The 12,475-nt window shown below is 42.7% G+C and overlaps 1 protein-coding gene across 1 annotated transcript in view; it reads left to right on the top strand.

Annotated features, from left to right (window-relative positions):
- DOP1B (DOP1 leucine zipper like protein B) overlaps window positions 1–12,475 on the top strand; it is a 64,348-nt gene that overhangs the window by 24,611 nt on the left and 27,262 nt on the right. The window contains exons 6-14 of the mRNA XM_066545567.1: window positions 1,831–1,929; window positions 3,873–3,996; window positions 4,502–4,602; window positions 5,031–5,145; window positions 6,861–6,981; window positions 7,419–7,538; window positions 8,098–8,203; window positions 8,282–8,473; window positions 11,769–12,468. Of these exons, the coding sequence (XP_066401664.1) occupies window positions 1,831–1,929; window positions 3,873–3,996; window positions 4,502–4,602; window positions 5,031–5,145; window positions 6,861–6,981; window positions 7,419–7,538; window positions 8,098–8,203; window positions 8,282–8,473; window positions 11,769–12,468 (1,678 nt within the window). The remainder of the gene's footprint in view (window positions 1–1,830; window positions 1,930–3,872; window positions 3,997–4,501; window positions 4,603–5,030; window positions 5,146–6,860; window positions 6,982–7,418; window positions 7,539–8,097; window positions 8,204–8,281; window positions 8,474–11,768; window positions 12,469–12,475) is intronic.

Here is a 12,475-nt window from a genome sequence, read left to right as displayed (position 1 = left end):
TCAACCCTCTCCTCCAAATTATTGTAATTTTGAAATGAAGGGGCTCTCAGGCAAAGATGTGGGAGTAGGAATAACAGTTCTGTAGTAGGGATAAAAGAATTAAAAGAAAAAATAAAAATAAGAATGCAGTAATACAAAGCAGCACTGCCAGAGTCAGACCATGCCCTGACATGCTGTGGGTCACAGTGGTGGCAGCAGTGCCATTAAATTATTGTAATTTTGAAATGAAGGGGCTCTCAGGCAAGTATATAGGAACAGGAATAACAGTTCTTTACTAGGAAAAATATTAAAAATAAAAAGAAAATCTAAAACCAAAAATTCAATCATACAAAACAACTCTGCCAGAGTGAGAGCAGTCCCTGTCCCCTGTGTGTCAGGGGGTGGCACAGCCCCATCCCATGGGGGCTCAGCCCTCCTGCAGTGCCAGCTGTGGCTCTGCTGGAGCAGGGATCCTGCACAAGGGGGGAGTTTTCCTCTGCAGCTCCAGGGCTGCTGGAGATGGGCCTGGGCTCCCTCTGGCCATGCAGGGCAGCAGAAGCTGCTCCTCTGGGAATGCACTGGGCAAAGGCTGCTGGGCTGTCCCAGCACCTCAGATTGGATCCAGGTAGGAATGCTTGGCTCCTCCCCTGGGCGCAGCATCTCCCCATGGGATGCTGGGATTGGATCAGCCCTGCAGGGACACTCAGTGGCCATGGACAGCAGAGATCTCCTGCAGGGAGGATTGGCTGTGGGAGAGAGAAAGAAAAAACTGCCCCAGGGACAGCAGAGAACTGCCCCAGCTCTGACAGATGGGAACAGAACACACAGCCCCAGGCACTTGTAACCTAAAATGACCCCATAACCCCAGCCTTGTCTGGATTAAATTAGGATGCTATGCAATTAAAAATATTTTGAGAAGAGACACTAAAAGGTCCATGCTCTGAAATTGCTCCATCCATTTAATTGGAAGAGCAGTTTTTTGGTTTCAGTGTTTGATGTGCAGTTCCCAAAGTGTTTGCTGAAATTCTGTGTCTTTTTATTTTTTATAAATCTTCTGTAGGGAGTAATTTGTGTTGAGTGATGGAATAAGTGTAAGGCTAATTAGAGTAATATCTGCATTCTGGAGGTTTTCCATCTTGTAACTCTGGGACATTCTGTACTCTTACAAAACCAATATTAACAATTCTTTTAATAGCCACAAAAATTTGTTTTAACTCGTTTTGGATGCAGGAGTTAAACTGCAATTATCCTCTTATTTAAACAGAATATTATCCATAGGTAGCCAAATTTCCTTCCTTCCTCCCTCCTTTCCTTTCCTTTCCTTTCCTTTCCTTTCCTTTCCTTTCCTTTCCTTTCCTTTCCTTTCCTTTCCTTTCCTTTCCTTTCCTTTCCTTTCCTTTCCTTTCCTTTCCTTTCCTTTCCTTTCCTTTCCTTTCCTTTCCTTTCCTTTCCTTTCCTTTCCTTTCCTTTCCTTTCCTTTCCTTTCCTTTCCTTTCCTTTCCTTTCCTTTCCTTTCCTTTCCTTTCCTTTCCTTTCCTTTCCTTCCCTTCCCTTCCCTTCCCTTCCCTTCCCTTCCCTTCCCTTCCCTTCCCTTCCCTTCCCTTCCCTTCCCTTCCCTTCCCTTCCCTTCCCTTCCCTTCCCTTCCCTTCCCTTCCCTTCCCTTCCCTTCCCTTCCCTTCCCTTCCCTTCCCTTCCCTTCCCTTCCCTTCCCTTCCCTTCCCTTCCCTTCCCTTCCCTCCCCTCCCCTCCCCTCCCCTCCCCTCCCCTCCCCTCCCCTCCCCTCCCCTCCCCTCCCCTCCCCTCTCCTTTGATAGTAAAATCAAATAAAATGTTGTTTTTTCTTTTTCCAGATCAAGTCTTTGTGTGTGTCAGTGCTGGATTCCAATGTCCTTGTGCAGAGGAACACTCTGGAAGCAATCCTCTTCTTTTTCCCATTTTATACAGCTTTGGTAAGGGGATTATTTTGGGATTTTTCCATGGAAGGTGTGTTCTGTGCAAGCAGCCCAGCTCCCACCTCTGGTATTGCCAAATGGCTGAATTTTGAACCTTCAAAATCCATGAATTTTGGGATTTCTTCTGCCCCATCAATTTGAGGGCTGGAGGAGACTCTGCTGCTTCTCAGAGTCTTTTCAGCTCCCAAGGCTGGAGCAATGATTTCACAGGGGCTTTTGGGGGATATTTGGGATGTGCTTGAACTATTCAGCCATGAGCAGCTCATGTGGAAAGCAAATGGAGTTTATTCAAGTAGCATTTTAGAATTTAGAAATGTCCACATGAAGTTATTTCTGGTAAAGACCACGAGAGAAAACCTTACTTAAACCAAAATTTGTTCCCATTGTTTCCCACCTCCCTCTGGGACAGGCAGGGTTCAGGATGGAGGAAGAGTTTTTAAGGACAGGAGAAGCTTTGGGCTGAGCTCAGGGTGGCCTTGCAGGGCCTGAAGGAGCCCCAGGAAAGCTGGAGAGAGACAATTTCCAGGGCATGCAGGGACAGCACACAGGGAATGGCTTCAAACTGAAAGATTGTAGGGTTAGGTGGGATATTGGGGAAGAAATTCATCCCTGGCAGGGTGGGCAGGGGCTGGGATGGAATTCCCAGAGCAGCTGGGGCTGCCCCTGGATCCCTGGCAGTGCCCAAGGCCAGGCTGGACACTGGGAGGTGTCCCTGCCATGGCAGGGGTGGGATGGGATGGGATTTAAGGTCCCTCCCATCCTGTGACTCCATGATCCCACTGTTCTCAGATCCCTTGAGGTTGTGGCACGTTTATTGCTAACAAGGATGAGGGTGTTGAGCCTTTCATTAGTAAATCTGCAGAGCACACTAAGCTGAGAGCTGTGTCCTTCTGTTGGAAGGTAGGAGGGCTCTGCAGAGAGACCTGGAACAGTTGGATGAATGAACAGAGTCAAATAGGATGGAGTTTAATCAATCCAAGTGCCAAGTCCTGCATTTTGGCCACCATAACCCCTGCAATGCCAGAGGCTGGGGATGGTGTGGCTGGACAGTGCCCAGGCAGAAAAGGATCTGGGGGTGCTGACCATGAGGCAGCAGAGTGCCCTGGGGGCCAGCAAGGGATGGCTGCAGGCCTGGAGCAGGAATGGAGTGGCCAGCAGGAGCAGGGAGGTCATTCTGTCCCTGTGTCTGTCCCTGTGTCTGTCCCTGTGTCTGTCCCTGTGTCTGTCCCTGGCTGTCCCAGGAGCAGGGAGGTCATTCTGTCCCTGCACTGCTGAGGGCACACCTGGAGTGCTGTGCCCAGCTCTGGCCCCTCAGCTTGGGAAGGACCTGGGGACACTGAGCACATCCAGAGGGGCCAAGGAGGCTGGAGAGGGGCTGGGAACACAAACCCTGTGAGGAAGCCCTGAGGGAGCTGGGGGTGCTCAGCCTGGAGCAAAGGAGACTCAGGGCTGCCCTCCTCACTCTGCACAGCTCCTGAAAGGGGCCTGGGCTCAGCTGGCCCTGGGCTCTTTCTCCAGCAGCACTGACACACCCAGAGCACACAGCCTCGAGCTGCACCAAGGGAAATCCAGGCTGGAGAGCAGGGAAAAGGTTTTTCCAGCAAGGGTGAGAAAGTTCTGGAATGGCTGCCTGGGGAGGTGGTGGAGTCCCCATGCCTGGGTGTGTTTAACAAAGCCTGGATGTGGCACTGGGTGCCAGGGTTCAGTTGAGGGGTTGGGGCTGGGCTGGACTGGATGACCTTGAAGGTCTCTTCCAACCTGGTCATTCTGGGAATTCTGGGAATTCTTGACATTTTTAGCACACAAACCATTTTCCTGTTGATGCTTTGTTACCTTTTCCCCAATACATTATTACTCCCAGTTCAAAAGCCCAGCCCATCACCAGTTTGACTCCTTTCAGTGCTCACCAAGAGCTGAAAACTCTTTCTTTTCCACCCTAGGACTGCAAGGAAAGCACCATCCTGCTCAGAAGGGCTGATCTGGTTTATATCCTGTCAGCAGCCACTCAAACTCTGCTGAGGAGAGACATGTCCCTCAACAGGAGATTGTATGCCTGGCTGCTAGGTACTGTGCAAAATCCAGAGAATTCCAATATTCTGCATACTTGAGAGCAAAAAAAAAAATCAGTGTTTAAAATTGAAATACACTTCTTTATCTGTTGATGAATGATGGTAAAGTGAATTGGTGTTTGTTTTCCATTTATTAAGTGCCTTAGTACAATTAAAATTTTGGTGAACAGGGCTTCTCTTCAGAGGTGAATTTATTTCTCTCTGAATCCCAGGGAATTTGATAAATTCTGGTTCCACCCACAGCTTGTTGTGAAGTGGTTCAGTGGACTAAAAGGACTAAAAGTTACTATTTTAACCTTATTTTTCTGGAAGAAATAGTGATTCCCAGTATTTTTGGCCTTGGTTTTGATTTATGTGTTTTGCAGAACATCTGGATGCCCTCAGATTGGGAGTGTGGGCTGTTGAAATGCCAAAGATTAAAAATGCAGTGTAAATTCAACATAAACCCCTCAGTGCTCTGTGCTGCTCTCTGAGCTCCTCCTGCCTCTGTTTTCTTGTAGGTTCTGATATTAAAGGTGGCACTTTTGCTGCAGACTCCACCACTTCTGAAGACCATGCTGTTTATTTCTTTGGAAAATACTCTAAAGATCTTTTGGTTGAGGTTGGTGTTCATTTTATACAGACATATTCCAAATAAATTCATGATCCTTGCAATTTTAGCTCAAACTGTGTCCAGAATGATTCTCAATTTTTGGTTTGTCCTTCCCTCTCTGTCCCTGTGGTTACATTTCCATCTGTGCTGTATTTATCCCAATAGTGGATTGCTTATGGAATCTAAGGAAACCAAAGGGAAGCATCTTGGCTGAACTACCTGAATTATTTAAAAATGTTTCTCTGGATAAGATCAGCCCTTGAGTAGAGATGATGGGAAGATGGAATTGATTTCTTTACCCTGGATGGAAAATTGGACTCCATTTGTAGTCAGTCCTAATAAAATCAAATTTAGCAACACTTCAGCACTTACTAAGATGACAATCTGTCTCTGATGGGTAACATTGTGATAACATTGTGATGTTTTCCCTTTCCTAGAGTTTGATTGTGATTCTGCATCAGAAATTCCCAGAGGCTGACCCAGAGGAGCAGCACCAGGCTTATCTCAAACCCTTCCGAATCCTCATCAGCCTCCTGGACAAACCTGAAATAGGTGAAGTGTTCATCCCAAATCTGAGCAGGACTTAACAAAACCCTGCCCAGCCCTAATCCTGTGTGTGTGGGAGTGTGTAGGAGGCTGTTCCTTGCCTTGGCCCTGCTCTGGAACAAATTCCCTCTCCAGGTTCTCTCTGGCTGCCCCACAGAGCCCTGCAGAGCATGGATAGGTCCCAGGGAGGGAAATGCAAATCTGTGCCCTCCTGTAGGGTCAGCACAGCCCAGGCTGGGGGTTCTGCCAACCCCCACCCTACAGGCTGGGACAGAGAGTCCTGAGAGCTGCTCAAGCAGGAAAGGCCCTGGGGGTGCTGGGGACAGGGGCTGGACACAAGCCCAGGGGTGCCCAGGGGGACAAGAGGCCCCTGGCAGCTGGGCTGGATGAGGAATTGTGTGTGCAGCAGGAGCAGGGCAGGGATTGTCCCTCTGTGCTGGCTCTGAGAGCCCCTCCAGGGCTGGGCCCAGTTCTGCTCCTGCAGGAGAGCCCTGGAGGGGCTGGAGCATGTCCAGGGCAGGGAACGGAGCTGGGCAGGGGCTGGAGAATCCCTGAGGGAGCTGGGCAGGGGCTGGAGAATCCCTGAGGGAGCTGGGCAGGGGCTGCAGAATCCCTGAGGGAGCTGGGAAGGGGCTGCAGAATCCCTGAGGGAGCTGGGAAGGGGCTCAGCCTGGAGCAAAGGAGGCTCAGAGGGGACCTCACTGCTCTGCACAAGTCCCTGCCAGAAGGGGCAGTGAGGGGGGTCGGGCTCTGCTGCCTGTCCCAAGGGAAAGGAGGAGAGGAAATGGCCTCAAACGGCACCAGGGCAGGCTCAGGTTGGAGATTGGGACAGAAAATTCCCTGGCAGAGTGGTCAGGCCTTGGGCTGGGAGGTTTGGAGTCCCTGGAATTGTCCCAGAGCAGTCTGGATGTGGCCTTGGGGACAGGGTTTGGGGTGATGGCACTGGGTGATTCTAAAGGGCTCTTCCAGCCTTGATAATTTTGGGGTTGTGAGCCTTGAGCTGGCATCTGAGGGCACTTTAAAAAAGCCCTTCCACCCTTGTGTCAATATTGAGCTCCATTTGCTCCTTGGGTGGATCTGCTCTTCCCTCTCTGTGTCTGTCCATGCAGCACCAGCAGGATGAGGCTCTGCCCATCCTTATTTCAAGGACAAATTCACTTTTCTGCACTAAAGAATCAAACCAAAGTGACTTGATAAATTTTTTAAAATATTTTGGGTGGGGAATGATGTTGCCAAAGAGGTTGTTTCTGTTAGAAATGTATTGATTAATCTAATTTAGAAAATAAATGAGAGACATTGCCCTGCTGGATGTGTTGCTTGGCTGCCTGACAATCTGCATTAATCCAAAGTAGAAATAAAGGGATCATAAATCCCTTTTAAACCAGGGATATTCAGCTAAACTGCATTATCCAGTTTAATCTTTCCAGTCAGAACATAAAGTTTGACTCCTTGAGCCATTAAGACTTTCACTCCCTTTAGAAATGGATTTAACAATGCAACAATTATTTAAAGGTATCAAATCAAACATAACAAGCTTTGACCTTTTCTGTTCTTCTTAGTCACTTAAACTTTTATATTTTCATTTTTAAAAGAACTCATTGGCAATGCTTTATACACTACTTTTATTTTTTTTAATTATTCCAAGTTAAGGGCAATGAAATTATTATTTCTTCCCTTCCTCTGTAAACAACTCCTGGATTCTTTTTTCCCTTTCCTTGCAGGACCACAGGTTGTTGGAGATCTGTTCCTGGAAGTTCTTAGAGCTTTTTATTCCTACTGCAAAGACACCCTGGGTTCTGATCTCAAACTCAGCTACAATCAAAGTGGCAACACCCTGGCAAGGTATGACAAATTTCCAGCTCTGAGCTGAAACTGGATGATTTTTTTAAAGTTTAATGGTTAAAATGAAGGAGTTTATGAAGTTTTGGGTTGTAACAAAGTGACTTTCTGGCCAGAGGATGAAATTTTTCTCTGGCTTCCCCTTTTCTCTACACACAATGAATTTCTCTTGGATTAGCAGAGAAAAAAGGAAGTTTGCTGCATGTGATGGGTGTTGAGTAACCCCAGTGACATCAGGCTGCTGGCAGAGCTCAGCCTTGTGATTCCCATCATCTGCAAGATGCTCCAGCTCCACAATGATTTAGTCTTTGATAAAAAAAAAAAAATCAATTTTTTTTAGCTTTTAGAGAAAGGGGAAAAGAGATTTTTGAGTCCATCAGCTCATGTGATGTGAATCCTCACTGACATCTGCTTTTCTTTTCCTTTTCTCTCCCTTCCAGTGCAATCAAAGAGAATAAAAATGCTTCAGAAATTGTCAAAACAGTGAATTTGCTGATCACATCCTTAAGCACTGATTTCCTCTGGGATTACCTGACCAAATGCTTTGAAGATTGTTTCAGGTGTTTATGTTTTGCTCTCAAAAATGCCACTTCAGACCTGTCTGTTCAGGATAATAATATTTACTGCAGCTTTTAAGGGACATCAAACATGGTAGAACCAGCCAGGTCTGTAAATTGTGTCCACAAATAATTCAGGAGTGCAACCAGGTAAACAATGAGATGGAAATTTCAACCTGGGAACAAAGGAAATTCCTTTCAAATCAACAGAAGAAGGAAAAAGGGTTGGGAGGGAAGGTGGAGAGGTCTTTGTAGAAGAAAAATAAAGATACTAAATGGCCTTAAAGGTCTCTTCCAACCCTCTGATTAGATGATATCTCTCTTTTTATCATTTTCTAACTCTAAGAAAGAAGATTCTGCAATCTGAAAATTGGCAGCTCTTCATCATAGCACACAGAGTTGAGGTTGTTTTGACAGAATATTTTCCACTGCTCTGTTAGAAGCCCTTTGCCTCAGAGCTGTTCAGTGCTTTGTGCTGATTTTAACAAAGCTTTTTGCTTGTAACCAGAATTTTGCCATGAAAAAAAAAACCCCTTCCATAAGAATGTTTCTTTCACTCCAGAAACAAATCCACAGGGATGAGGTATCCTCTGGAAAATGTGAGCACTCCTCCTACCATTCCAGAGCTGTGCACTCTGCTGGTGTTCCTGCTGGATGTGATTCCCCTGGTAAGGCTGGCTTTGACAGTCCCTCTCAGTGATGGCTGGGATGGGATAACTCCTTTAAACATCCCTTTGTTATTGCAGGAGCTCTACTCAGAAGTGCAGACTCAGTACCTGCCCCAGATGCTCAGTTACATGGTGCAGTCTCTCCTGGAAAACATGGAAGTCTTGGGGCTGCCAGAACTCACCCATGCCTTAAAAACCTGTTTTAAGGTGCTCAGCAAGGTGCAAATGCCCCCTTCCTACCTGGACATTGAGACAGGCAGTGGCAATGGGGTAGGTGATTTTCAACCCCTCAGAGATGGGTAAAACCCTTTAAAGCTCTTGGTTTAAATGGTTTTGGGACAGAATTTAAAATGCTGATTCTCCTTCATGACAATTGCACATCAAGGGAGCCACAGGAAGGGTGGAGAGAGACAATTCCAAAAAATTCAGTTTCAGAATTGGATGGAGACAGACAATTTCCAAGGGATGGAGGGAAAGGACACAGGGAATGACTTCAAACTAAAAAAGAGTAGGATTAGATGGGATATTGGCAATGAGGAATTGTTCCCTGGGAGGGTGGAGAGGGGCTGGGATGGAATTCCCAGAGAAGCTGTGGCTGCCTCATCCCTGAAGTGTCCAAAGCCAGCTTGGACAGGGTTTGGAGCAGCTTTGGAGCAGCCTGGGACAGTGGGAGGTGTCCCTGCCATGGCAGGGGTGCCCCTGGATCATTTCTAAGATCCCTTCCAACCCAAACCTATAATTCTATGAAATTCTTAAGCACAACAATAAAGATTTTTTGAAATTTCCTTTCTTTGGCTCCTTCCAGAGCACTCTGCTGCCTTGTTACTCTCACTGGGTGTTCAGTTCTGGCCTGTTTGAATTATTTGTGGCACTGAAGGGGTTTAGTTTTGTCTGCCCCTGAGAAGGATGGGATCTAAATGGTTTTGGAAGCAGAATGCAGTAGCTAAAAACTGCAGTGACCAAATGCAGCCCAGCTTCACAGCTGGTTAGGTCTGCAGGGCTTTCAATGAGTATTTCAGTGGAACACAATGGGGCATTGTTGGTGTGCAAAGGACCATGAGCAATAAACGGGATAAAGCAAGGCCAGAACACAGCCTGCCAAAATGTGCCAGCAGAACAAATAATAACAAATAACAAATAAATAACAAAAACCTGCTCTTGAGCAGAACTGCTGCAGCAGATGGAACACTGCTCTGGGGGAAAGGGGTTTAAGGGAGCACATGCCTTTGTTTGATGAGTCAATTGTGAGGTTATAGAGATAATAAACATACAAATAAATAAATAAATAAATATAAAAGTATTTTATATTATAAATTTTTACAGATATTGAGTTTTAAAGAGAAATTAATGGAGCTGCTCTGGGGGAAATGGGTTTTAAGGGAGAACATGCCTCTGTTTGATGAGTCAATTGTGAGGTTTATAGAGATAATAAACAAACAAACAAACAAATAAATAAATAAAGTATTTTATATTATAAATTTATACAGATATTGAGTTTTAAAGAGAAATTATTGGATATGCTGTGGGGAGAAATAGGTTTTAAGGGAGCACATCTCTGTGATGAGTCAATTGTGTGAGGTTTATACAGATATTTATATATAATATAATAAAGATAATATAATAAAGATATATAATATAATACAATATAATATAATTCAATACAATACAATGTAATAAATATAATATAATATAATATGATATAATATAATATAATATGATATGATATAATATAATATAATATAATATAATATAATATAATATAATATAATATAATATAATATAATATAATATAATATAATATAATATAATATAATATAATATAATATAATATAATATAATATATAACTTTTAAAAAAGTATATATTTTTACAGATATTGGGTTTTAAAGGGGAATGAATGGAGCTGCTCTGGGGTAAATGGGTTTAAGGGAGCACATCCCTCTGTTTGATGAGTCAATTATGAGGTTTATAGAGATAATAAACAAACAAACAAATAAATAAATAAGTAAATAAATAAATAAAGTATTTTATATTATAAATTTATACAGATATTGAGTTTTAAAGAGAAATTAATGGAGATGCTCTGGGGCGAAATAGGTTTTTAGGGAGCACATCCCTCTGATGAGTCAATTGTGTGAGGTTTATACAGATATTTATATATAATATAATAAAGATAATATACTATAATAAAGATAATATAAATAATATAATATAATATAAATAATATAATATAATATAATATAATATAATATAATATAATATAATATAATATAATATATATAATACAATATAATATATAATTCAATACAATATAATAAATATAATACATATAATACAATATAATTAATATAATTAATATAATTAATATAATATAATATAATATATAATTTTTTTTAATTATATATTTTTACAGATACTGGGTTTTAAAGGGGAATGAATGGAGCTGCTCTGGGGGAAATGGGTTTTAAGGGAGCACATCCTTCTGATGAGTCAATTGTGTGAGGTTTATACAGATATTTATATATAATAAATACATATATATAATATATTTTATATTATACAGATATTGGGTTTTAAAGGGAAATAATGGAGCTGCTCTGGGGGAAATGGGTATTAATGAGTCAATTGTGAGGTTCATACAGATATTTATATGTAATAAATATATATAAATAATATATTTTTTATTATATAATTATACAGATATTGGGTTTTAAAGGGAAATTAATGGAGATGCTCTGGGGGGAAATGGGTTTTAAGTGAGCACATCCCTCTGATGAGTCAATGGTGTGGTTTATACAGATATTTATAGCAGATATTTGTATAATAATAAATATATTAAAATAATATATTTTATATTATGTAGTTATACAGATATTGGGTTTTAAAGGGAAATTAATGGAGCTGCTCTGGGGGAAACGGTTTTTAATGAGTCAATTTTGAAGTTTATACAGATATCTATATATAATAAATATATATATAATGTATTTTATATTATATATTTATACAGATATTGGGTTTTAAAGAGAAATTAATGGAGCTGCTCTGGGGGGAAATGGGTTTTAAGGGAGCACATCTCTCTATTTGATGAGTCAATTGTGAGGTTTATAGAGATATTTATATATATAATATATATAATGTATTTTATATTATATATTTATACAGATATTGGGTTTTAAAGGGAAATTAATGGAGCTGCTCTGGGGGGAAATGGGTTTTGAGGGAGCACATCCCTCTGATGAGTCAATTGTGAGGTTATAGAGATATTTTTATATAATAAATATATAAACATATCATATAATAATATATTATAAATATATATAATAGATAAAATAAATATATATAATATAATTGTTTATAAATAATTAAATATATTATATATAATTATATATAATATATTTATACAGATATTTGGTTTTAAAGGGCAATGAATGGAGCTGTTTATAAACAACTGTGACCCTGAAGCTGGGCATCACAAACAGCAATTGTTCCTTTTTCTGTCACTGCTGTTCTCCAAGTGAAATTCTGTTGGCAGTGCCACATTAACCACATCCCTCCTGCTCTTGCAGAGCCCAGTGCCAAAGGAGGATGTGGACATAACCCTGGAGACCAAGCCTGGGCTGCAGGAGGAGGAGGAGGAGCAAATATCTGTGAGGACATCATCTCCATTCGCCACCCTCAAGTCAGAGGACAGTGGCATTGGCCTGAGCGCCTCCTCCCCAGAGCTGTGCCAGCACCTGGGGGTGCCTACGGTGACCCTGGAGAGAGATGATGTCTGGAAAAAAGGAGGCAGCATCCAGAAAACCCTGCACTGCATCCAGGAGCTGCTGGCCAAGTTTGCCAGCAAATATATTTTTGGGATGCAGCTCCAAGAAATGAGTCCTGAAGGGATTGCAGCAATAAATCTGAGTGGGAAGGAGAAAAAGGAGAATGGCTACAGGTTACCTGAGAGTGGCAGCAAGAAAAAGAGTCCCTGGGATGGCAAACAAATCACTGTGCCTCAGGTGAAACAAATGCTCTCAGAGCTGTTCTCAGCCAGGGGTTCACCCTTCAGGAGCAAGAATTCCACTGCTCTCCTCTCTGAACACAAAAAGGAGAAGGAGGAGGAGGAGGAGTGGGACCTGGAGCTGGTGCTGGGACCCCTCAGAGGGGACTGCAAGGAAGCTTTCTCTGCAGCTTGTCACCTGCTGCTGGATTGCACCACATTCCCAGTGTACCTGTCTGAGGAGGAGATGGAGCAGTTGTACCTCTCTCTGTTTCAGGGGCCTGGTAAGAA

This window comes from Molothrus aeneus, chromosome 2 (genome assembly GCF_037042795.1).
Source record: "Molothrus aeneus isolate 106 chromosome 2, BPBGC_Maene_1.0, whole genome shotgun sequence".
Lineage (NCBI taxonomy): Eukaryota > Metazoa > Chordata > Aves > Passeriformes > Icteridae > Molothrus > Molothrus aeneus.
Note: the sequence above shows the minus strand (reverse complement) of the source record. Positions and strands in the feature narration are given on the sequence as shown.